This window comes from Danio aesculapii, chromosome 9, assembly GCF_903798145.1.
Source record: "Danio aesculapii chromosome 9, fDanAes4.1, whole genome shotgun sequence".
NCBI classification, from domain to species: domain Eukaryota; kingdom Metazoa; phylum Chordata; class Actinopteri; order Cypriniformes; family Danionidae; genus Danio; species Danio aesculapii.
This window is the reverse complement of record NC_079443.1, coordinates 34,698,479-34,724,338: the sequence shown is the minus strand read 5'-3', so window position 1 is coordinate 34,724,338 and position 25,860 is coordinate 34,698,479. Positions and strand designations below refer to the sequence as shown.

The window sequence follows — 25,860 nt, the reverse complement described above, 5'->3', positions numbered from 1 at the left end:
TGGAAATTATTTTATTTATTATTTACAATTTAATATCTGTAAAAAAAATGCACAGTTAAAAACACGACCTACGCTTTGACCTCCAAATCCCGCTCTTGGCAGCAGGTAAGCTAAATTAGAAAGCAGAACTGCTCGACCAGGCCATGACTTGACCAATAAATTAAGAGGACTTACTACTACAGTATTGCATATTATTTTTTACGTTTTGTTTAAGTCATATATTAAGTTTTACTGTGCTTCCTTAAAGCAACAGGTTGTAAAAAAAATAAATAAAGCATTTATAACAATACATTTCATCTTACATTTTAAACTATAAATATAGCTATGTTATAATATCATGTTTATATTAATGTGGATTGCCATTGTGGTTTTTCAGAAATGTAACTGGACAATAATGCTGCACACACTGCATAAATGGTCATATGAGTTGGCACGCAGAGGGAAGCTCTGGAGCTGTTGTAATCAGTCATTGCCGCTGATAGGAGGCGGGGGCGGGGCTCAAAGCGCTTTGAACACAGATGCGGAGCGGTGGCTCTTCTGCTCTGAGCGCCACTGAACAGAGACACGGACAGCACCATGACTGCGAACGCATACGACGTGATCGTGATTGGCGGAGGCATCTCAGGTTAGTGGCATCAAAATTGCGTTTAAAACTTCATATAATCTCATTGCAATTGCCGCGCTCCTACAGAAACTTTGCATCACTGAGGATTACCGGCTGATGATAGTAGTGATCATCGTTATTGAGTAATATAAGCCGCGCGACTGACCCGTGCTAAATATGATTATTCAATTTCGCAATGCTTAAATAACACTGTAATATCGCGGCGTTTAAATGTGTAGATCATGCTTACGTTTTATATAGGATTGTTTTAGTTTGTCAGAAAGACAGGAGGGTGAGTTATGCAGACTTGGTGTATTTGTTCTCGTTGTCACCTGAGCTTGCCCTTCCACTTCCGTGACATGATTATTTCATATTCATAACGCCAGAAGGCAGAGACCGTTAAGCGGCATGCAACTGTGTATTAGGCTATGAACTTTTTATTCTCAGCATCAGTGTTTAGTTTCCAAATGTGTGTGAGTGTTAGGGGAAATGTTTTATTATTCAAATCACGTTTTCCTTTTGAAAAAGATTCTGCAGATTGATAAGTTCTAAGTGCAGCTATTGCTTAATTTGGACCGTTATAAACACACCATGTAAAGACTTGTGTGTGTGTGTGTGTATATATATATATATATATATATATATATATATATATATATATATATATATATATATATATATATATATATATATATAAAAAAGAGTTTAGATGCAAAAACCTCAGTGCTATCTGAAATTTCTTATAAAATTTGCATTCTTATAAAATTAGCTCCTGTGTTTATTTTAAGTTATTTCACATTAAAGGCCATGAAAATAATATAGTCTTTTCCATATTAGTGAAATTATTGAAAATGCATATAGTAGCCTGGAATTTTTTTATTATTAAAAAAAGTGTTAGGATATTTAGTAGTTAAGACGTGCAATATTAGCTACCAATTATTTAGTGTCAGCCACTCACCCTTATCACACAACCCTTGAATACCTGACTGTGATTGCTTAGCTGCTGATTTCTTAATATAACTGACCAGTAACATTAATTAATAATGGTCACTTATCCATGTGATTGTGTGTACTGTATGTCATGTTCACATCACTCTTAAAAAAGGTGCTAAATAAATAGCACTAGATGTCATTATTTGGATTGGAATTATGTATGGAACCACTATATAGCCCCTTAACCTCCCCAAAGAAATGCCGGGGTACCATTACAGGTTCTTTATCTGTATAACTCTTAAATTGGTTCTCCTATGATTACAAGGCTAATAAACACTGAACTTTTTTTTCACTTAAATGCAATTGGATCTCAGAATATGTTTTTCACATTTGAAATAGCTAATCTAAGATTATATTTAAATCTTTTGTTACATTTTATCGTAAACAGAACATTTTTCAAATATGCGTCAACTACTGCCATACACTGCTGTACTCACATGTACATACTTGCCATGCTCTGCTTCAGGGTTAAAAAGTAAAAGTGTTCATAATAGTGTTTAATAGCATGTAAATCATTGAATAGGCGTAGTGCGAAAAGCCTGTCAAACATTTCATTTCACTATAATCCCATTGAGAACGTGAGGAATAATGTGCAATGCTTCCCAGGAATATTTATTTTCAGAGATTGTGTGAGATTCATTAAAATGTTGATGCACTATTGATTAGAAAATATTACTGTAGTCAGTCTTCGCATGTGTTGAGTGACCTATTTTGTGTGCAGCAGTGTGAAAGCACAGCATTATGTCCTTATGGTCATAGCCTAACAGGAAATTCCATTCCTTTCGTGTAAACTGGCTTGTTCCCACAGTGGATATGTATTGTAATATATAGACTTGACAATTTAAACCCAGCTCTGAGGGAGTGAAGTGCTCCCAGTACTGGGAGAAATATTGCTTGTGCAAGAACTTTCTTGGAAACAGAACCGAGCAAAACAGGGTCAAGATGTCTTCCCGATAACCTGCTGGAAACAGTATTTCATTTCATACAGACGCTTTTGTCGATTGAATTTATATGATATGCAACAGGACATCAGAATCAAGTCAGATGTTTCAGTTTATATTGTTACATCGAAGGATATTAAAGTTTCTTTTTGCAATGTCGCTCAGAGATTAGTAACTAAAGTCCATTTTATTTTGCAACATGCCATTAAGCTTTTTTCTGATTAGTTACTGTAGGTAATTAACTACAAGAGTAAAGGGCCGTTCACACCAAGCATGATAACTAAAGATAACGATAAGGATTGAGTTCTAAATCCAAAACAACTGCAGGGTTCAGACCACAACTATAAAGATTTAGAGAAACAATATCATTGGGATTACTTTCAGAACAAATTATTTCCTAGTTAATAAACAATAAAACATGGACACTCAGTCAGTCCCAGGCTTGCGCAATTTAAAGCTACAGACGACATTGTGGAGAAGCTCACTGCTTGATGTTTAAGCCTCTTTTAAAAGATTATTTAAAGATAATTACTATGTTGGAAACTAGGGGTGCCGCAATACTCTATATAATATTGAACCATTCGGTACAACCTCCACAGTTTAATACATACATGGATATTGCTGTTTTTCAGTTTTGATTTAAATATTTTAAAATTGTATTTTGGATTTTCCCCCTTCCTTTAATTAATCTCTCACCTGTCTCAATGCATGTTAGAATGTTTGTCCATGTGCTGAAACATGATTCATGTGAAAATGAAAGCCACATGTCACTGAGAACATGTCCAGAACCAGAACGTGCGGTAGATCTGAGAAATGCTCATCTGAACAGGTGAATAAAAGTTATGACGTGCAAATGAAGTCTTGTTTCTCAACAGTAAAACTCAATTATAACCAATAATTATGTCCACCTGTCTGACTTGACATCAGTGAAGTTTCTCTTCAGTGTTTCGGCTTTCAGGCTTTACATTATCACTTGAATTTAACTGAGCTTCAACTGTGACAACTAGAACTTTATTAAAACTTCATCTATGTTAAGCTGCTTAAGCTGCATCTTAAAGTAAAAGCATCTTATTCCTGTTGTCTGTGTTTTAAATATTAATCAAACAGCAAAATATAATGAAATCACCTTTGCTCTTGACTGAATAGCTATACAGCTCAATAATGGTTAATTGGTTAAGTTTTATTTAATTTATACAGTGAATATTATATACAGTATGCAGTAGTATTTGATTATAGTTTATCCAACAGAAAACTACTGTTCTGTACCCGAAAAGCAGTTTATTTTAGTTTTATCTTTTGCTATATTGCATTGGTCTCAAACTTGATTTCTGGAGGGCCTATGCTCTGCAGAGTTTTGCTCCAAACCTAATCAAACACAGCTGATCCAACCAATTAAGGTGTTCAAGACTACTAGAGACCATTAAGCAGGTGTGAGTTGGAGGTGGTTGTAGCTAAACTATGCAGAGCTGTGGCCCTCCAGGAATTGGGTTTGAGACCACTGCTATATTGTATTAATTTTGTATTGTATTTTGCTTGTAGACTTATTTTTTATTTAACTTTTATTTGACAGTGCTTTTTTATTCGACATATCCCATTTCAAACCACACCGAAGCCATGACTGAAAACCAAACTAAACCATGAAGAGTCTGTGCTAGTTTTGGTGCCTTTGTGTAATGGGAAATATATGTTTGTCCAAAATATTTAATTCCACTACTACACTGACTATAATGGCTAAATTAGATTAGATTGATTACAAGAGCTGGATTTACTTAACAGATTTACGATGGGATAATCTCCCCTTGTAATCCTTGATCAGTGTTGATGCAAATATATTTATTATTATATTTATATTATTTTTAATGTTAACAGGCCTTAACCAAAACTTTCTAGACTACAAACCAAGGTTTATTGTCTTAATAATAAATTACATTGAAACTGATTTAGGCATGGGACGGTATAAGTTACTGATGGTATAATAAACTTGGATACAAATACTACGATTTCACTGTATTACGATATTGACATTACTGCTATAAAATATGTTCTTTTTAAATGTCTGGGTAAAAAACAAACCCCCACAATATATAATATTTCAGGAAACATTTATCATATTTTGGAACAGTAAACATGTCCGGCTAAATAATTCAAATAAATCATTGACTTCTGCTGTCTTCATTAGTTTCAAAAACACAGATTACTTTACAACACATAAAAACCCTTACATATATTTTTGCATTTTTAAAACCATGCCTAAACTCAAGCATACTGTTTTTGTACTGCTAAAATAACTATGAGCAGTTGATACAGCCTCAAGTTCAAGTTACAAATGGCCACACCCAGTCTTACCTTTAAAGAAAGCTGCTGATTGCTTAAACTTTGCTTCTGTGCACTAAACAAGTCATACTACTCAGGTTGAAGAAAGCTAATGAATGTAATCAGTCACTATTATGTAACAAGACCACACATGATACACCATGGCCCCTGTATCAACCAATCCATTGCTATAAAACCGTTTATCAGCATCAGAACTTTGATTCCCTGCCAAGTTTCAAAGAGTCAGTGTTAAACAAACGGCACTTTTGAGCCTGTAAAACATTTTTCGTTCATACATGCATGCGATCTTGCACGTCGTCAGCTGTGTGAGGCTAGTTACACATTCAATGCTTCACAGGTCAAAGTTGCAGTGCAATTCCTGCAGAGACATACATGTATCATGATATACATGATCTGATATTGCACTTTTTTATTTCAGTTGTATGGACTGAGTGCACCTGACAGGGATTGTTCACCCAAAAATCAATTTTCTGTCATCAGTTACTCACACTTGTTTCAAATGTGTTTTGAGCTTTTTTTTTCTGATGAACACAAAGAAAGATATTTGGAAGAATGTTGGAAACTGGTAACCATTAACCTTTATAGTATTTGTTTTTACTTCCATAGTATTTGCCAATGGTTACCAGTTTGCAATATTTAAAAAATATTGTCATTTGTGTTTAACAGAATAAAGAAACACAGAAAGGTTTGGGGATGAGTAAATTGTTTAAATTGCCTTTAAAGTTGCTCTTTATGCAGATATTTTGCACCTGTTGACCTTCGAAAGGAAATCGGGGCTTTCTTCTTATTCTATCTAAACCTCATAAAGTGGGTTGCCTCAGGGAGTTTTAATAATGACCCAGCACTCCCTGTAAATCCAATTACTATTTGCAAAGTCACTGGAGGTGCTCAGGAGATTGCACTTTGGCAGAGGTGGTAAACAGAACTGACAACTCATTTTTATGCTCCCTGGGAACTTGCAACGGCAAATGTGTATTTGTGTCTGTTGTCAAGCACCACAGGGGTTGTGTTTGACAGAGGAGAAACAAGTGATGCCTTTCAGCTAAACAATATAAATGACACCTTTACTCTTGTGACCTTTTTTATGTAGACAACTGAATCAAATAGTCACTTTTGTAAATACAGGCTCAATTTTATTTTCCCATGTATAAAAATGTGAACAAAAATATGTTTAAGTAGTGTTCAGTGGTTCCCAAAGTAGGGGTTGCAGAAATCTATTAAACTATTAAAAATACCATATTTTATCCCTAACATACAGAAGAAAAATAGTTAATAGTTGCATTAAAAAAACAACATGCAAATAAAAAGCCGTCAGCCTTTCAATTGTTTTGCCACCCCTGGGGTGATTACATCATATGAAAGACTCAGATGCAGCACATTTTATAGCACCAGGTTAAACTTTCTGACACCTTTACGGCCCTCACATACATTAAAAATAAATACAGGCCACAACTGAACATGGAGGATGTTCTCCAAAATTATACGATGAGTAGATTTATGTGTGCGCCGCTGTGTGCAAGGTATATAGATTTATAACCACCTCAGAGGATATTGGGGGTTGTGAGTCACTGGCATTGATATTTTGGGGGTCGCGGGCTGAAAAGTTTGGGAACCCCTGTGTGAATGAAAGGGTTCACCAAATGCATGATTATTGTAGTGTATTATATTCATTCAATCATTCATTTTCTTTTTGGCTTAGTCCCTTTATTAATCTGGGATCGCCACAGCGGAATGAACCGCTAACTTATCATATGTTTTACGCAGCGGATGCCTTTCCAGCTGCAACCCATCTCTGGGAAACATCCATACACACTCATTCACACTCAAACACTACGGACAATTTAGCTTACCCAAATTACCTACACTTCATGTCTTTGGACTGTGGGAGACACCGGAGCACCCGGAGAAAACCCACGCGAACGCGAGGAGAACATGCAAACGCCACACAGAAACGTTAACTGACCCAGCCGAGATTCGAACCATTAGTTAATGTATTATAATGCCCTGTTAAAACTTCATTTTTGTTGATTTGATCACAAGTGGATGACACCGTGTCAATAGGGTCAAAAATGGTCAAGAGTGTTTACTCTCAACCACTTCCAGGGTTCGTCAGAATCAAATTCGAACAGCCACCAAGCTCGTCTCTTCTTCACCCACTGCCCTAATTTGAGACCTAAACAAGGGAATCATACTTTGCTGCATTACACTGAAACACACAGCATTTTACCAAACAGAATCTGAAAAAAATTACTGTTGATAGCCATATTTCCATCCAAAGATGCTAATTAAAAACTGAAATATCACATGAAACATCAGCGAATAAAGCATAGTTTCCATTTAACAAGTCCAAGAGAACAAAATTGTCACTTCCTGATAAACTGGCACCAAATATCAATAGAAAAATGGAAGTTGCTGCATTAGGAGAAGGCCTTTTTTGAATATAATAACTTATTTGTTTTTGATTTGTTAATCATACCGGAGATTATGATGGAAGAAAGAGACATGAAATTTGGCCTTTGTCTGAGAATCATATCTATGTTGTCAAAGTAATGAAATGTGCTCTTGCCACCTGCTGCACTACGTCTGAGTTTTTTTTTTTTTTTTTCAGCCATGTATTTTTTTGCTTAAAGCTCTTCCATTTATTACACAAAATAGTCCACGGTTTGTCATTTCCGTTTAGAATCATCTCCACTCACAATTCTTTAAAGATTTGCACGTTGGTTGTCACAAGGATGGTTGTCACGTCTTTCTCATATATAACATTTTAAAATGTTTGAATCTCATCGTCCACCAAACATACCTGCTACTTAAATTTTTGTTATCACATGATCTGTTGAAGCAAAAGAATTGATGCACATGCTTGAATTTATTTGTTTCCATTGTAGTTTATGCAATTTTTATCTTACCGGATAAAAAGTTTATTATTAAAAAGTTTATGGTTGGTAGGTTACTACCATGTGGTTTTTTTAAGGGTTTTGGTTGCTAGGGTATTGTTAGATGGTTCCAAACAAAGTCATAGGGTGAGAGAGAGTTGCATTTGTTGTGATTTGTGAATGTTTGAACTTTATCTGACATTATTTGAATTAACCACAAAGCACTTTTTGGAACTATTTGTCCCAGTTCTGTTTTTCTACCCCTACCCCTTCCCTTTGCCCCTTGAAGTGTGAAGGGGAAGGGCTTCGCAATTTACCCCTAAGAAATGGGACAGCACAACAACACGTGCACATGTCATCATATGTCATCATATGTCATCATATGTGATCTCTTGAAACAAGAAAACAATATTAACATTATACTAGAGACTGTAAAAAGCTCATTCACAGCCACTAGACTTTTCTGACAGGGTATTTAAGTGTCATCAAGTGACAGAATGTTGTGGGACTGCTGTACAGGAGTTCTTATTAGGGACAGGGCTAGCACGTCCAAAGAGAATAGTGATGGTGGCGTCCGCGATTTTATCCATGACACTGTCCTACCACCCTCAACACACAGGGTTTTGTCGTTTGCCTGGAGCGCCAGTTCAGCTCTCTCCGGCCCTGATTAGGGGTTATACATTGCGAAATATAGCGGTTTGTATTTTAGCAGGATTTCTCAAAAGCTTAATGGTAAAACACAAGCCCTGTTATGAATGTATTAAAACATATGCTTGTTTGTTGTGAAAATTCACAATAATGACAAAAAATACTAATTTGTGGATCTCCTTACTTTCATGTGCAGCCGTTGTAGATGGTGTATTATGCTAAATTTTCTTACCCCTTGGTTTTGAGTGTGGTCCTGAAAAATCTGTTTCTAGGGCTATCTAGCCCTTCCCCTTAGCCCTACGCCTTCAAGCTAAGGAAAATTGGGAAACCTTACCCCTTCACGTGAATATGCACAACGAGGGGTAGGGGTAAGTTGAAGGGCTAAGGAGTAGAATTTGGATTGGGCCTTGAAGTCTGCCTGAATCATGTGATGATTGAACATTTTGGACTTCTGTTGTTGCAACTCTCTCTTTCTCTCTCTATGGCTCTGGTGGATCTTTACTTGCGTAAAAATGGCTTGCTTAGAGCTGCAAAGAATAGGAATCTTGCACAAAAATGTCTTTGGCATGACTTGTGATGGGTATATTGTTGTGATAAAGTATATTGTTTTCATTTAGCTGTTTGTTCAGATCTCTCCCCTCTCTATTATTGGTTGAAAAAAGAAATAATCCATTCCATGAGCTAATTTTGTTCATTGAGCTGGTGTAATTGTCTGTGTACTTGATTGAGATATGAAGAGAGTAATGCATTTATAACACAACACTTCTCAAAGAAATCAACCAGCTTGCTGAAATTCAATGTTCATATCAAGCACATTGGAAAAAAATACTTTTTACATAACATTTACTTCACATTTGTTTATTACATGTGTACATAGCCATCAGAATCAGGTTGACAATTGAAGAGACTGAGAAGCTTTTCAGATCAGAAAGGCATTAGGGAGTTGTTTTGCTTGGAGCTCTGGTACTGTAGGTCTCAGTAGCTGCTCTCATGGGGTGTGCAAGTGGAAGGAAGGAATTCCACATCTAATTGCGGAGGCTGTTGACGCTTCCTAGAGAGTGTCCTGCTCTTGCTGAACAACTTTGACATTTTTACTTTGGAAATCAGCCAGGATAGTCAGGAAACATGCAGGTTCAAAGGCGAACTGTGTGGAGTGTCTGTGTGGGCCAGTTTTGCAGCTTAGTTTAGACTCATTTTATAGTCCTTAAGGTGTGTTTGTGTAATACATAAGGTTGCTTTAATACATGTTTGTTACATTGCAGCAAAAGTGATCACATTTGACAGTAAAAGTGTTTATAATGTTGCAAAAGATTTCAAATACATTTCAAAATGCTGATTTTTAAAAGAACACTCCACTTTGTTTAATTTACCCATATTTATTTACTTATTTCTTTATTCCTTTATTCCTTTCTTTATTAATTTATTCATTTATTTATTTATTATTTTGTTTTAAAAACTATTTACATCCCCTAGACTTTATTTTAACATTTTTGAATCCATTTAACTGATCTCCCCCAGCAAGCAAACAGCGTCATAATATGTTAATATTAGGTTAGATTTAGGTTGTGATGTCAGGTGACTAAAATTCTAGCCAGCGCCCTAGGACAATGTTATTTTGACGTCCAATAATGTCGTCAAATTATGTTGATATTTGGTTGATATTAAGTTGTGTTGGAAAGTGACCAATATCCAACATCTTAAACCAACATCTTAAACCAACATCATATTGACGTCAAATACTGACATTTATTCGTCAGGTATGGCAATCAAAATCTAATGTCATAGTGGTAACGTCCACACAACATCAAGCTGTAACATCATTAGACGTTGATATTTGGTTGATTTTAGGTTGAACAGTGGACATTGACGTCAATGGGACGTTGGGTTCTGACATCAACCGAATTTTCTTTTCCAAACATAATGCAAAGTCCCCACGTCTTTGGGGTACAACGTCAATCGGACATCATGGTAATGTCATGCTCTTGCTGGGCCATGTCTGGTGGGGAACACTTTTAGGTTAGCTTTGCTTATCATTAAACATTGAATCTGAGTTTCAATAATTTTCCTATTTAAAGCTTGACTCTTTTGTAGTTACATCATGTATTAAGACTGATAAAAATTAAAAGTTGCGAAATGTCTAGGAACTATACTCTTATTCCAGTGTAATAATCAAGAAACTTTGGTGCCATACCATGGCTGCACCAGGTGCAATGAAATTATGCAGCACCTGAAAATAGTCCCCAGCACCAAGCCCTACACTTGCACCATCAGTTATAATCTGTGTAATATACTGTAATTGATATTCTAATTTTGTGCATTAAATTTGCTACTTTGGATAAACAAAATTGCTGCTGAAGATCAATATTATATTCACAAAGAAAATACATTTTAAAATATAAAAAAGAACTCATTCAAAATCAGTAGCTCTTGAACAGCTTGAGCTACAACAATTTGCATTGTTTTCTCAATGCTATGCCCTCAGACATGCACAGTGGCTGTGTTTCTTGTTCCTGAATATTTCAACTCACATAGACAATAAGAGACTTCTGGTTGGCTTGTTGCTGCAATTTTCAAATGTCAACATCCTTTTGAAATGAAGGAAGCATTGTTTATTCCAGCAATAAATACAGCTGTGGATCTGTAAAAATCAATGTAAACACAATTGCGAACATTGATTTTTAGAGCACGGCACATTTGGATGCATTTAAAATCAACAGTGCTTTCATTTTTCAAAATCTCCCATAATTCGCTAGTGTAAATGTTTAAAATAAATATCTGAACTTTGTTTTACACATGCTACATAATGTTTGTTGAGAGCGAGGGAAATACTCGAATACCTAAATGCCTTGTCCTTTTAGTTGTATAATCAAACCTCATTGGCCTGTTTTTTTCCCCCTGTGAGCCGTGCAGAGAGGAGCCTGACTCCAGCTTGACTGGCTTCGTTATGCAACTTAAGATAATACCGCTCTGTTTCTCTCCTAAACGAACAACTGTCCTTGAGGTTGCCAGGAGAACATGCCATTTCGCTGATCTCTCTGTAATTGCTTTTAAATAATGCATCCGAATGTCAATGTTTCAGCCTATCAGGAAAGCAATTGCTCCGAGAAGAGCGTGAAGCATCAAGCACTTTTCTCGACTTCACTTACATGTTTTCTCCAGTGAATCCTCCTTTCATTGATATTTCATTGTCTTGGTGCATACTTACACCATATAAAAGGGTAGAGCTTGCTTTAATGGAGACAGACAAATTGATTAAAATTGCCATTTGCTATGTTTATGAGTCGTAAATTTGTAAATCTATCTATTTTGAATGGTTTGATTGGCTTGAAATCATTAAAATTTTCTCTTTCATCCTATCTATTTTATTAGTATTAAATTGTAGTTCCAGTTCCAACCTAGGCTCATTCTGAAAACGTAGCCCTATATACGTTTCTGGATATTGTGAATTATGTAGCCAAAGCTACGTATGGCTGCATTTAGTATTTTAAACAAACGCTATTGGGTGGTATGATGTCATTCCTTTTCTCGTTTCCCAGCTGACCACTTACCTTCGTGTGGGCAGCTTTTCTGCTGTTACCAGTTTGTCCGGTAGCTTGACGTGTACGTTGGCAGACTTGAGATTCAGAGCGGAGTTGACCGCGACAACAGAGGTTTCAAGTTTGGTAATAAACAGTTCTAGAAAGCAGGTAAGACAAAAACAAAGCCAAAAGTAAAATAAACAAGTAAATGTGGTAAAATCTGAAAATGTGGTAAAAAATCAGGAGGGTTTTCTTTTTCTGGATTGCTTTTCAAAACACTGTGGTTGGGTTTTGGGAAGGGGTAGGCGGGTCAGTCGGTGCTTTTCAAGATACTATTGGCTGGGTTTAGTGAAGGGGGAGGGTGGGGGTATTGGTCGGTTGGTCAGTCAGTCAGTTAGTTAGTCGACAGCGACCTCTGGTGGATTTACGTGAGAACAGCAGGCGTGAATGGCACTCGCGAGAGAAATTTGAGATCTGAAAGTCATACACATCGGCCTATGGTGGATTCACGAAAACAAATAAAACGTAGCTCCTGGGATGTATTTTACTTTCTACAGAAATGTATATAGGGGTACATAATCAGAATGAGCCTGTGCATTTGCAATAGTCACATCGCAGTATTCACAATGTTGATTTGGGATTATAGTTGGTCAGCAATGAACATCTGAATATCTGACTACTATTTGACTCTTCGGAAAACCATAAAACACGTCTTATTTCACTTTTATCCTTGCTCTATCTTGTTTATTTATGCTTGCAATTTGTTTGATTCTCTCCTATACAAGAAGTCGATCTAAATTGAAGATTTAATTCCATATAAAGCTGTTTAAGTCATCTGATGAAACTGTATTCATATCGCAATATATATATTGGAGAAATATAAAATATCGCAATGTCAGATTTGTCCAATATCATGCAGCCCTAGTGTATGATATCTGTATGTTTCTCTACAATTCTATAAAAGTAGTTAACTCTTTTTTTTAATTTAGGGTTAGGGTTGTATTTAGTTGCACAGTGGATATGCAATGTATCCTTAAGGTATCAGTTATTTTCCACAGTAGTACAGATTTTTATTTGTTATTAAATTAGTTGTATTTAGATTGTTTTATTTTATATTTTATTTGTCGGTTGGTGAATATTGTGCATTTAATTGTGTATGCACATTTTAATTTTACACACTATAAAAGTTTTAATTTCCTTGTATGCAAGTTGAGAAAACCCTCTAAAATTTTTACTACTTTACGTTACTTATTTCTTGTGTAAATGGAAAATGAGACACTTGCTAAAGCTGACATTAGCATTTTAATTGAGAAATTCCTTGAGGGATAAACTGCAGACTTAAAGGTGGCCCATGCCACCTCCAATTTACAGCTTGGTGTCTATTAATGTGTTTTGATAATGTGATTGTGTAATTACCACCACTGCTGACAGACAAGGACTCTTAAGAGTGATTCTTCTTGGTCAGCAATGTAGGGTTTAATCAGGGTTGGTAAGTGTGCAAACAAAGCAATTTGATATAAATTGTTGAATTAAAACAAAGGGTGATTTGTAATCTGATGTAATTCAAGACCTGACCTTTCGAAGAAAAAGAGTTGTAAACTAATCTCAACCTATTTTTGTGCAGAAAAAATGTAGTAGTTCACCCAAAAATTAAAATGTTGGTATTAATTACTCACTTTCATCTCATTCAGATCCCCTGAGATATTTGTTTATCTTTGGAACACAAATAAACATATTTTTGATGAAATCCAGGAGCTCTCTCATCCTCCAAAAACATCATCAAAACATTCCATGGCTGCGCTTGTAATCACATACCTCCATAATAAATAGCATGCTAAAAGCAGTATGTGTGCTGGGTATTCTGTCCGAATTCATAGAATTTTAAAAACAGTATGCGAGAAGTACTGAGTAGTACATTCAAATTCAAATGCAGTACCTACTGAGTAGTAGGCGATTTCGGACGCAGCCCATTTGACTTCAGTAGTTCAGTAATCATGGTGCTCCAAGAACAGTTTTGTGCACCAAAAAAATTGTAAGTATAACTTTTTTCCAGGGCGACATGCTGGCGCAGTGGGTAGCACTGTAGCCTCACAGCAAGAAGGTTGCTGGTTCGAGCCACAGCTGGGTCAGTTGGCATTTCTGTGTGGAGTTTGTATATTCTCTCTGTGTTTGCGTGGGTTCCCTCCGGGTGCTCCAGTTTCCCCCACAGTTCAAAGACATGTGGGTGAATCGAATAAGCTAAATTGGCCATAGTGTATGTGTGGGTGTGTGAATGCAAAAGTGTATGGGTGTTTCACGGTGCTGGGTTGTGGCTAGAAAGGCATCCGCCTTGTAAAACATATGCTAGATAAGTTGGTGGTTCATTCCGCTGTGGTGACCCCTGATTAATAATGGGACTAAGCTGAAAAGAAATTGAATGAATGACTTGTTCCCATATATCTTCTTTTCCTCATCAGGGTGCACATATGGGCCATATGATGTATTGCCATTAGAGTGAGCAGCCAAAATGCAAGCATGGCATTGCCTGTAGACAACATGCACCCTGAAGTGATGCAAGAGACTTAGGCAAACAAAGTCCTTTTTACTTTTTTTTTTTGTTGTTGTTGTTTTGTTGCAGAAAATTGTTTATGGAGCTTCTTATGATTATAGTTGAACCACTGAAGTGACATGGAATGTTTTGGTGATGTTTTTTGGTTCTTATTCAGGTCTTTGAATGTCTTGGACCATTGCTGTCTATGGAGGATGAGGGAGCTCTCTGATTTTATAAAAAATATTTAAATTTGTGTTCCAATGATGAACGAAGGTCTCAGGGGATTAAAACAACACACGGATGAGCAATTAATAATATAATTTTTAGTTGGGAGAACTAATCCTTTAATTGTTATAACTGTCAAAATGACAATGTTACAAATTCTCTTAGGAACTCCGTGTAGGTAATTTCATATTCCTTGTTTCTCTAGCCATTAACTCGTATGCATGCTTGCATTTTTAGAACTTTAGTTTTTTCTATATATTTAACTAAAATGAAACATTTGTCATTTCAAACTTAGTTTTAGTGCCCATTAGTTGCTTGTTAGTCACTGGCAGCATATGTGCATTAGTAGAAGAGTGTGTCATTCTATTCTTACAGTACAAACTGATATGCTCCATAAGATCCAGATCAGGCCCATAAACTGGTTTGTTGTTTGATTTACTTGCCTTTCCCTTAGTTTGATGTCCAATTGAAAACCCTAACCTTGTTATGTCATGTCAATTAGAGAAAGAGTGCACAGCAGATTCTTGTTCCCAGCCAATACAAGGAGGTAATAGGTATAGATTTACCTTTGCCAAGAGACTGCATCTTTATATGTACTGTCTCCATGGAAACCCCATCCACCCTCAGACTCTTGTTTTCTTTGTAAATGCCCCATTGAACTGGCATTAACAAAGGGAATGTCTAAATATGTTCTTTTGTCATAGGCTAGTTCTTATAATTTTAACATGATTAAAGGAAGTTTTTAGATCAAACATGCACTTATTGTTCATCATTAGCCTACCCTCATCCACAATTAATGTGCATGAGACTGAACATAATTTAGTGCCCCAATATACTCACAACAGAAGTAAAATTGTTTAAAAATGCAGTGTTGTACTGAGAACAGACATCTAGACACCAAAAACACTGTTGAGAATAATGTAAATATGAAAATGTATCCTTTCGATAAAAAAATTAACACAGCAAAAATGACAGAGGTGAGAAAACAGCAGTAAAAGAAGCATTAGATCATAGCAATATGGATATATTTGCACAAGCTCTGCAGTTCATAGGCACTATTCAATTCATTATGTTGACAAATGAGGTCAATGACTCTTATGGTGGTTTGATTATAAAGTATTTTTGAAACTATAGACTTTGCATGACACATTGACCCTAAAGTAAGTCTGAAAGCTTAGTCTAGAGGCTTTCGTAGGCATAAGGTTTTCTGTCTATGTAAGCTGTTTATACATTGGCAATGTAAAAGCAATTAAAACATGAAAATTCTTCTGTATATCTCCTTTAACATTATAGTGTTTAGTTTAGATGCAGCACCTTAAGATGAAGAATAGTGTGGATTAGAGATTGGAAATGAACTGAGTATAAAGGCAAAGCAAAGAGAAGAAAACAGCAGGCTGAAAGAGATCTGAACGTTGCAGAGGCTTTTCCAGTCGAGACGAGGTCTTTGATCTCCCAGAGTTCTCTTCAAAAGAAAGTTTGACCTTTTTTCTGAGTGGTTCAACAATCCCATTGGAATCATTTCTCCCATTTCGTGGTGGATGTTAATCTGTTGGATGCTTTCATGTTAAACTCAAGTCTTTATTTAATAATTAAAACAAATTAGTATTGCTAAGTATGTATGTCTGCAAAGCCAGGAATATAAATCAAAGTTAAAGGAATAGTTCTCAAAAATTCTGTCATCATTTAATCTTGCTTGTTAAAATCTTTATGCATTAATTTCTTCTGTTTAAAGCTCTGCAAACCCAGTACTGGGTGAGTGATGTCATTTACTTCTGAATTCTTTAAAATTGTAAAGGCCCGTACTGCCCTAATACCCCCATAAGTGGTTTCATACACTCATCAGTTGGAATAGAATAACTTTAATCAGATAAAATAAAAATGTCATAATCTATGTTACTGACATGTGCAGGAACCACCAAAATGATTTACAGCAACCTAGACCACACAAAACCTAAAAGGTACACTTTCAAGAGTTCACACTTAGCTGATGATCAATAAAGCGTATTTGGCATGCTGTCCCGGGAGAGAGCCCTGAGTTCGTAATATCCTCGAGCCTGGGGCTCCCTCCCGTTAGAAGGGCGGGAGGGGAGTTCGAGCTCAGGTAGGTCTCGAGAACTCCCCTGCTTGTCGCCGCGTGAGAAGTGTAAACTTGGGTTGTTTTCGGTGATAATTTGGTTTAGTCGATTGGCTATGGTTTATGTTTTCGGACGGTGGGAGGAAACCGGGGGACCCGGGGAAACCCCCGCGAACACGGGGAGAACATGTAAACTCTGCACAGAAACACCAACCAGCCCGATAGGAGGTTGGACCAGCGGCGTTCTTGCTGTGAGGCAACAGTGCTAGCCACTGGGCCACCGTGTCACCCTATCGGAAAAAAGGGGGAGGAAGTAGGGGTAGAAGGGGGGGAACTGGAGTGAAAAACTGTGGTTATTTATATTGCTTCCATAATCATCTAATGGGTCAGATTACGAAGCTAATAAGGAGCCAGCTGTGTTGATCATAAGCACATGATCCTCTCGAAATTAGTTTATAAATAAACCACACTTCAAATTTGAGTTCACAAAAAAAAAACACCTCTTTTTTTGTAGGGGTTTATTAGAACACATACAATATATACAATTATTTTAATCACTTTCAACAGTTCTTTTAATGAAAATTCAGGGTTATCTTTAAAATGATACCAAACTTTTGCATTTACACCTGTGCATGTGTATTTGGGAAGCTTTTGAATTTGGGTAGGCAAAATCCAGGTGCTTGACTTTAAGAGGTAAAACACTAAAGAATGTATTTTGAAAAGCTGGAAACCTGTAATGTCTGTAGTATTTGCTATTCCTTCTATCATTGGTGACAGGTTTACAGCTTTCTTCAAAATATCTTCTTTTTTTTTTTGTATTCAACAGAAGAAAGAAACTCATTAAGGTTTTGAATCATTTTAGGGTAAACTTCAATTTTTTGGTTAAACTGTCACTTTAAGATTTTATTTAGGACCAATTATAATAAAATAAAAGCTAGACTTGTCATTTTATTACATTACATTAATTTATTAGTAAATCAAATGGAACTAGAACTAGTTTTTGTTATATTTTTAGTCCTAGGCTTACCCGGGAGAATTTCTGAGCTCATGTGTTTGGGTAGCAGTATCGTGATTCATGGGATGATCTTTTAAGCTTATTTGGCTTGGCCAATTTTAATGAGATTGTCTGCTCACAGTTATTTGTTTGTATTTCCGATGTATTTTTGACCAGTATTTAGTCTTTTGCTCTCATTAGAGTGCGTTTGAAGGCTACATTTGATAGTATGCATGTAAAAATCATCATTATTGTAATTTTTGCATCACAATTATCCATTAAAAAAAAAGACAGAATAGGATTTGTGCTGAGAAGTTTGTGCAATGCATTTGTCTTGTTCATGTGTGAACAATAAAACGAAGACATGACAAATTGAAGTCTGGATGTTGGACTAGAAGAGTAAGGGTGGAGGACAAAGAATGGCGAAAGTACTTGAATCAATATATAAACTGGCAGGATGTCCAGCTCTGAACAACTGATGCATTTGCACAGATGTGGACTCCTACTGAGAGAAGAAACATTAACGTCTGTGTACATGGACCAAATATTAAAATGTTTAGTAGACCCAAGTCACGCAACAGAAAAATCTGCTCTGTTTGAAAGGCCAAAAATTATAGACAAATACAAAACTTTTTTTTATCAATCTTTTTATCAGATGTGTACTGCGCTTTTACTGTGACCTCCTCCATTTTTGTTGAAAACATGTTGTTTTTAGCAAACTGCGAGCTTTGGTTTTTGTATTCACTTCCATCTGTGTTTACTTGGCAGTGTAAAGTTCAGTCAGTGTGGTCCCTTCAGCGCTGCACTCAAGTGACAAAGACCACAGCGAACTTTTGTGTTTCTGCCAACTTCTTCCTTTTTCCAACAATTTTATGCCTCGGTAGGAAGAAAACATTCTTGTGAGCCAGCCCTCTCAAACATGTAAGACCGAACTTTCTCTTATGAGAGCTACAGGTATTTTCAGTTCAGCTAAGCATTTACAAATGAGCGTAAATAATGCAAAGAGGTCTGGTAATATTTCATCACATCAAAGAGATTTGAGATCAGCATGTTTGAGAGTATGCATGACTTTGTTTGGACTGTCTTTGATAAAATAGCATCAGATTGTTGGCTAATTGCAGACAGTGTGAAAGAGGAGATTTTGTTGAATTGGCTCTTGGAACAAGTCCATTCTCCTCCATCTCTTTGGGATGAGACTTGAATTCCTCCTACTCAAGCAACCTGTTTAAATAATCAGGTTTCACTGCGGCGTAAATGACTGAGTATGAGCTCATATAGTCCTTCTTGCTTTTGTTCAGGCAAAAACTTGCACTTGGTTGTTTTTTTCTCTTTCAAAGCAGAATAAAAGGCAGTATTTGCCAACCTAATCCAAACCAGGCTTTTTATGAAACATGTCTTTGTCTAATGGTGACAATTCATGTGTTTTCCTCCTTATTGTTGGATATATGTTTAGGGCTGGGGAAAATAAGTAAAACTTCACAATTGTCACAGTAAATCTCAATAGCAAGTAATTATCGCGATACATTTACGTTTATGCATTGGGCAGATACTTTTATCCAAGCGACCTGTGGGAGCAGTTGGGAGTTCGGTGCCTTGCTCAAAGGCATCACCTCAGCCGTGATATTGAGGTGAATATTCCCACCAACAATCCCTGCTGGTCCTGGAACTCAAACCTGCTACGTTGGGATCGCAAAACTCTCTTATCATTAGGCCACAGCTATACTGTAAAACCCCATAAGTTAACTCTAAAGTTAAAACGTTTGAGGATTTAAGTTTTGAAACCAAATGGTTTGAGTACTGTAAACTTGTATATATTAACTAATAGATTTGCTTTGAATTAACACACATGCTTGCCATGAAAGCAGCTGCAACATTTAAAAGAAAACAGTGGTTCACAGTAGGTTTCAACCCTGTAAGTAATATCTAAGCATTAGTCGGTGCAAGAATGTGCATAGAGAAGTAGTTCACCCAAAAAATAAACCTTTTGCAACACTTTTTGTAGTTACCTTCATGTTGTTCAGAACCTGTATTAAAAATTATTCTGTTTTTGAGTGACAGTGAGGACAGGAAACCAATATTATTATGAATATTGTCTGTATCTAGACACATAGTTAATAAATTACTTGATCCATCTTTTATACAGGGGACAACTGAGAAACTCATTGTCAACTACAAAATGTGAAAACGTTAACTGGTGCTCCAAAGGTAACACAGTGTACCAAGTAAACTTTTTGAAATGGATGATTTTTATTCAGATTAATTATTTAACAAATTAAACATAAAACAAATTAAGAAAAAAAACTGTCCTTGACGTACTTGGTTACCTTTTTGAGCAACAGTAATTACTTTCACCTTTTATATTAAGCTAATGTTCTGCTAAAAGGTAAAAATGTTGCTAAGTACACATTGGTAATATAGTTCTGATGACGTGTCTTACCTTCGCTTTGGGTAACACTAATGTTATTCTTATCCTTAAAGACAAAACAAAAAGCTAGTTAGTCCAGGGAGCAGTATAAGGTTTGGAGCAGATTTAGATTTTTTTTTTTTTTTTTTGATCCGGTAAAAGCACCAACAACAATTAATAGAAAACAGTGGATCACAGTAGATTTCAACCCTGTAAGCAATATCTAAGCATTAGTCGGTGCAAGAATGTGCACAGAGAAATACCCCAAAAATAAAGCTAACTTTCGTAGTTACCTTGATCTTGTTCCAAACCTGTATCGAAAAAGTAATTCTACTTAATTCTACTATTAAGACCAATATTAAAATGAGTATTATCTGTATTTAGATGTGTAAAGAAGTTAATAACTTCCGTGTGCTTCTTGAAACAAAGTTAGCCAATTTGATGGACAAAAAATAGAATTAATAAATTCAGAACTCATTCAGTTTGAGTTCTGCTTAATTTATTCAGTTTATGAGTTACCGTAACTATTTTTTAACTAAGTAAAGGAACTATTAAATTTTTTTTTGAGTTAATCTAACTCATTTCATTTAGTAATTTTCACTGTTAGATTTTAGAGTGTACACCAATACACGTAAAACTTTGTGAATACATGTGAAGTTAAATTTGAATAGTTATAATAACCAGTTAATTGACCCTGGGAGGTCGCGAGACAATAAGGGGGGGTCGCTTGGTGATTTACAAAAATTTCATATCTGCTATTAAAATTACCATATTTTATACATAACTTACAGAAGATAAAAATAATTTTTAACTTATTTAACTTATAAAATATTTAATATATACATATTTAATAGTAACATAAAAAAATAATATGCAAATAAAAAGCCATCAGCCTTTCAGATTTTGTTTTTCCACTGGACTGCGACCCCTGGAGTTATTACACTAGATTAACGTCACAGCAATAGCGGAAGTTGCAGCAGATTGATTTTGCAGCACAAAGTTAAACTTTGATACCCTTATGGCACTCACATACATTAAAAATAAAACCCACGACTGAACATGGAGGATGATCTCCAAGTGGTGGTCTTCAAAACCACACCAAGAATGGTCTTATGCTGTAAACATTGTGCACACCATTTTCATTAATGAGGATAATATAAAAATTTTTTTTTTTTTTTTTAAAGATTTATTTTTGGCCATTTTGCCTTTATTAGATAGGACAGTATTTAGACAGGAAGCGAAGTTGGAGAGAGAGAGAGCGGGGTAGGGTAGGGAAATGACGTCGAGCCGGGATTCGAACTCGCGACGCCCTGACGTGCTACTGCACCATATGTCGACACGCTAACCACTAGGCTATTGCGCCGACATAATATTAAATTAAAGGAATGAATGATTCTAAAATATTATATATGGTTGTTAGAGTGTTGCACTTTTTTGTGTGTCAATATGCACGTGTTTATGTAGTTCCTTCTGGTGTGTGTGCACAATTGTGTGCAATATTTGTATTTTTATAACCACCTCCAAGCATAGTGGGGGTCACGAGCCACTGGAGTTGTTATTTTAGGGGTCGCAGGCTGAAAAATTTGAGAACCCTTGTTTTAACCCATTTTTTTATTGTCAGTGCATTACAGATACTTTCTAAACAAATAAAACTCGCAACACTGCAAAGCTGCATTGTAAAACCCAACAGTCAACTTTATCACATGAAAATTTACTGAAAGTTAATTCTACTCATTTGAAAAGAGTTTTGAACTTTTAGCTCTCCCAGACCATTCCACTTTTTAAAAGAGACCATACGTCACTCCAGCCAATCCCTGGGGACATCGGCGATGTAATTAGGGTGGGACCTGTGACAAAGGAAAAAGTGGGATAGAAAGAGAGAGAAAGAGAGATGGGGGGGGGGGTGCAGATGCACACACAGATTGTCTAAAATTAATGTTGGAGTACACTATCTAGTAAATTGTCTGAAATATATAGTGTGTTCAGCATGAAGGCAACACAGCCAAACAAAACAACCAGTTTTTCATCCTCTTTTCCCACACTGACAGCCACTTTCAGATCTTCTGTGAGTCTCTTGACATGGTGCTCACACATTTCTATAGTAACTGATATAGAAACGTAATATTGACTGTGCTGTTTGAACAAACAGATCAGATTTCCTCACTTGCAAAATGGAAAGATTAGATTCGAGAACCAAATTGCATTTATGTGTAGTAGTGTGAACAAAGCCGTAGAGGTTTACATTTGATTTCTAGCTCTGCGGCTCAACCAAAACATTATTCAGTAAAACAAACATTTCAAAAGCTGTCAGCTATCAGACTTCACAGCTATGACTAGGTTTTGAAAGCATCTGCAGGGTCTTTTTTTGTGTGTTCATAGCGCTGCATGTGGATCATTGCTGGCTACAAGACCTAAATGGTTTGGAATATTTCAGATGGTTGGACTGTGTGTTTGTGTAAGCTGTTTGTCTGGGCGGCTGCCACTTTTTCCAGATATCAAAGGCAGTTTGTAGTATTATATAAGCTCCTAAGGTCATGCTTTGGCCTCAGATGTCATCAGCTGCATTGTCACATCACTGTGGCTGTAAGCGTACAGCATTGAAGAAAGTAGGTTAATCTTTTTTATGTGTTTTTAATATTTATTAAACATACAATTAATGCCATATTGATGTGCTGTAATCAATGAATGTCAATTTTTATTTAATTATTGTTTTAAATTGCTTTTGTCTAAATCATGTGCAGTAGTTTTACATGTCATTTTTAGATTCATATATCAATTGTCATAAGGAAAAATTGCCAATAAATATAAATTAATATTACATTAAATAATATTTTGCTATTATTATACTAATAACCTTACTTTAAAAATAATGTCATGATAATTTTATGATGATCTACTATATCTATCTATCATTTCTAGTGGCATCTAGAAATGTCCAACTGTAGTTTTTGTCTTGACTCTAGTAAAAAGTCATGAGAAATTCACTGGAGCAGTTTTACTTCCTCTGAAAGCAGAGGAAGTGCTTATGTGTGTGTGTTGAGACAGAGGAAACTCCTATGAATTAATGTTTGACTTGTGATTTTTCCTCGCAGGGAACCTAGTCCTCACTTCTGACTTTCAGTTTTATACAGAGCTTTGGAGGAAACTCTTGGTTTATTGCTGTGACACCATAATCACTGCACACCCTCAGGGCTTTAAATAGGAATATCAGTGATTCACATTATTTACAACAGTACAATAAGCATTAATTCAAAGCTATAACTGACCTGAGCACGTTCACATTAATGTATTGTCAGGAGTCACAAGAATTCATTTTGTTTTGTATATATATTTCTTTACTCTCAAAAGTGTCTGTAGCCAATGACTTGCATTTTGCACTTTATATATGCTGGGTTATGTCACTCAAATATGGGTAAAATATAGACCAACACAAAAATATTTAAAAAATGAAGAATTGGGTGAAGGTTATGGACAAATTAAATTAGCAGGGTACTGTACCATATGCCAAAAGACACATGGAGACTGTTAAACTGTGGTACAGTAGTATTTAAGTGTTTGTGGTAGTTCCTGTGAAATACTTGCAGGGTGAGTAGGAGCTACAGGCCAAACCAGGTCTGCCCTAAAACTCCTTTGTGGAGCCATTCAGAGTTCCACAGAAATGAAAACGCCCAACATTCACTAAGTTCTTCCCATCCTGCAAAAGTCTTCACATTAAGTGTTTTGGCTAATTTGATTATAGTTTTGCTAATAATAGAAATATACAGGGTGTCTGCAGTGTTTTAAAATGTCTTGCATTTCAAAAACTAATTTTTATGCCTTATAAAGTCTTAAAAGCACTGTACTGGGTTTCTCAGTAGCGGAAGTCATCATGGTTGAGCGCTGTGAATGTGAAAGTACAACAAATATTTTTTTTTACAAATTTTTTGCTGAAATAATAAAAGAAAAACTTATCAAGACTTTCAGAAAAATGAAAGAAATTGTGTGGGACCGCAGCTAGAGGAGAAAATAACATCAAATTTACCCTCAGCCCCATAGATGCTGCATTACAAACACCTCACACCAGCCGTAATTCATTTTTTTGTAATTTGATGCAAAGATGATATAATACATTCATAAACACATATAAATGTTCATGCGTTTTTTTAATCAAAATATTAAAAACTTTCAATAAAAGATTTAAGGTTGTGATAATGGTTAATCGTATCACAACAGGCTTGTGAAATAGGTCCATTATCATTTTTTAAAACTTGTTTCTCTTTTTTTAAGGAAAGGTAATGCTGAAAACAAGTATATTTATATAACTACAGTTTGCTTGTTTTTACATATTATTGACACATTACACATTATTTGTACACAAAATATGTGGCTAAGAAAGATTTAAATTTTAAATTTAATGGGGCAAGTAAAAATCTTTCCTCTGGCCATTAGAAAATAAATCATTGGCGTTTAACCCTGTATATGTCTGAAATTTCTATCATAATGGTCTTAAAAAAGTATTAAATTTGACTTGGTGAAACCTGCAGAAACCCACACTCCAAGGTCCAAATCATGTTCAATTTGACTTTTCTTTAAATTTTGTTTATTTTTATTTATTTTTTTAACAAATTTTTGGTGTAGCAAAATATCAGTCTGTCTCTCTGGGCTGGTCATCTGAAGTCTTTTTCAGTTCAGATCTTAGAGCCCATTTCCCCATGTTTTGTACATTGTACAAGCCAGACAATCTTGTTTTTTGTGCCTTTTGTGGGAAGAGGCGAACAACAGACAAGCTGTTTAGACTCTACTTGTTCAGAAGAGGTCAAATAGCGCTACAGTAGATGTTATTTATAGTGTAGGCCAGTCATGATATCACACACAATAGAAAACCAGTGACAGCACTCATTTGTAGCCACAGTCAGACAGGAACTATGTAGTCAAGACAGAAATAGCCTTTAATATTGTCAGGACAGGAACAGTTTGAATACAGTTACAGACCACATCTCAGTTGTAATGCAGACTTTCCCTGAAGTTTTTTGAGATGTGTATGTCTTGGTGGCTAGCCAAAATGCTAAGTAGTGACCATGCTGATGACAAGTTTTTTACATTCTTTTCCCTTTTTGTCCTCTTCCTGTTGTCCCCGCAATAAAAATGATCTTTCTCAAGGACAAATCTTTCAAGTATTGTCATACTTATATATTCTGTTTTTCCTTTTGATTCCCAGGTCTGAGTGCCGCCAAGCTGCTGGTGGAGAACGGCCTGAATCCTGTGGTCCTGGAGGCCAGAGGCCGTGTTGGTGGAAGAACCTACACTGTTCAGGTAAGATACTCATCTGAAATCAAATGAAGCAAATGAAATTACTTCATTGCAGCATACACAGTCTGCTTTTAAATGTGTGATAAGATAAGAAGATGGGTCTTCTGACCACAATGTGATACTGCAAGCAAGAAAAATCATGTTAGTTTTAAATCACTGTATGTTTAAATATTTAAAGTTGTATTTTCAACAATTATTTATATAATTGTAAACAATGTAAATCTATTAACGACACCTCTGAGTTGTCTGAAATCTTTTAATCATGACTCTCAAAATAGTCTTAAGGCTGATTTATACTTTCGCAAGGTGCTGCGTCGGGGACGTCTGCTGACTGCACGTGCACCTCACGAAACGGATGAGGCTTTTATACTTGATGCATTTGCTGTTGTGATATTCTTTAAAACGGTGGTCAAAAAAAGGGTGGTCAAAAGAA

General features: G+C 35.9%; 1 protein-coding gene across 1 annotated transcript in view; it reads left to right on the top strand.

Annotated features, from left to right (window-relative positions):
* Positions 1 to 503: 503 nt before the first annotated feature.
* The window catches only part of mao (monoamine oxidase), a 57,517-nt gene continuing 32,160 nt past the window's right edge, over positions 504 to 25,860 (top strand). Inside the window, exons 1-2 of the mRNA XM_056465560.1 lie at positions 504 to 625; positions 25,336 to 25,430. Of these exons, the coding sequence (XP_056321535.1) occupies positions 577 to 625; positions 25,336 to 25,430 (144 nt within the window). The 5' untranslated portion in view covers positions 504 to 576. The remainder of the gene's footprint in view (positions 626 to 25,335; positions 25,431 to 25,860) is intronic.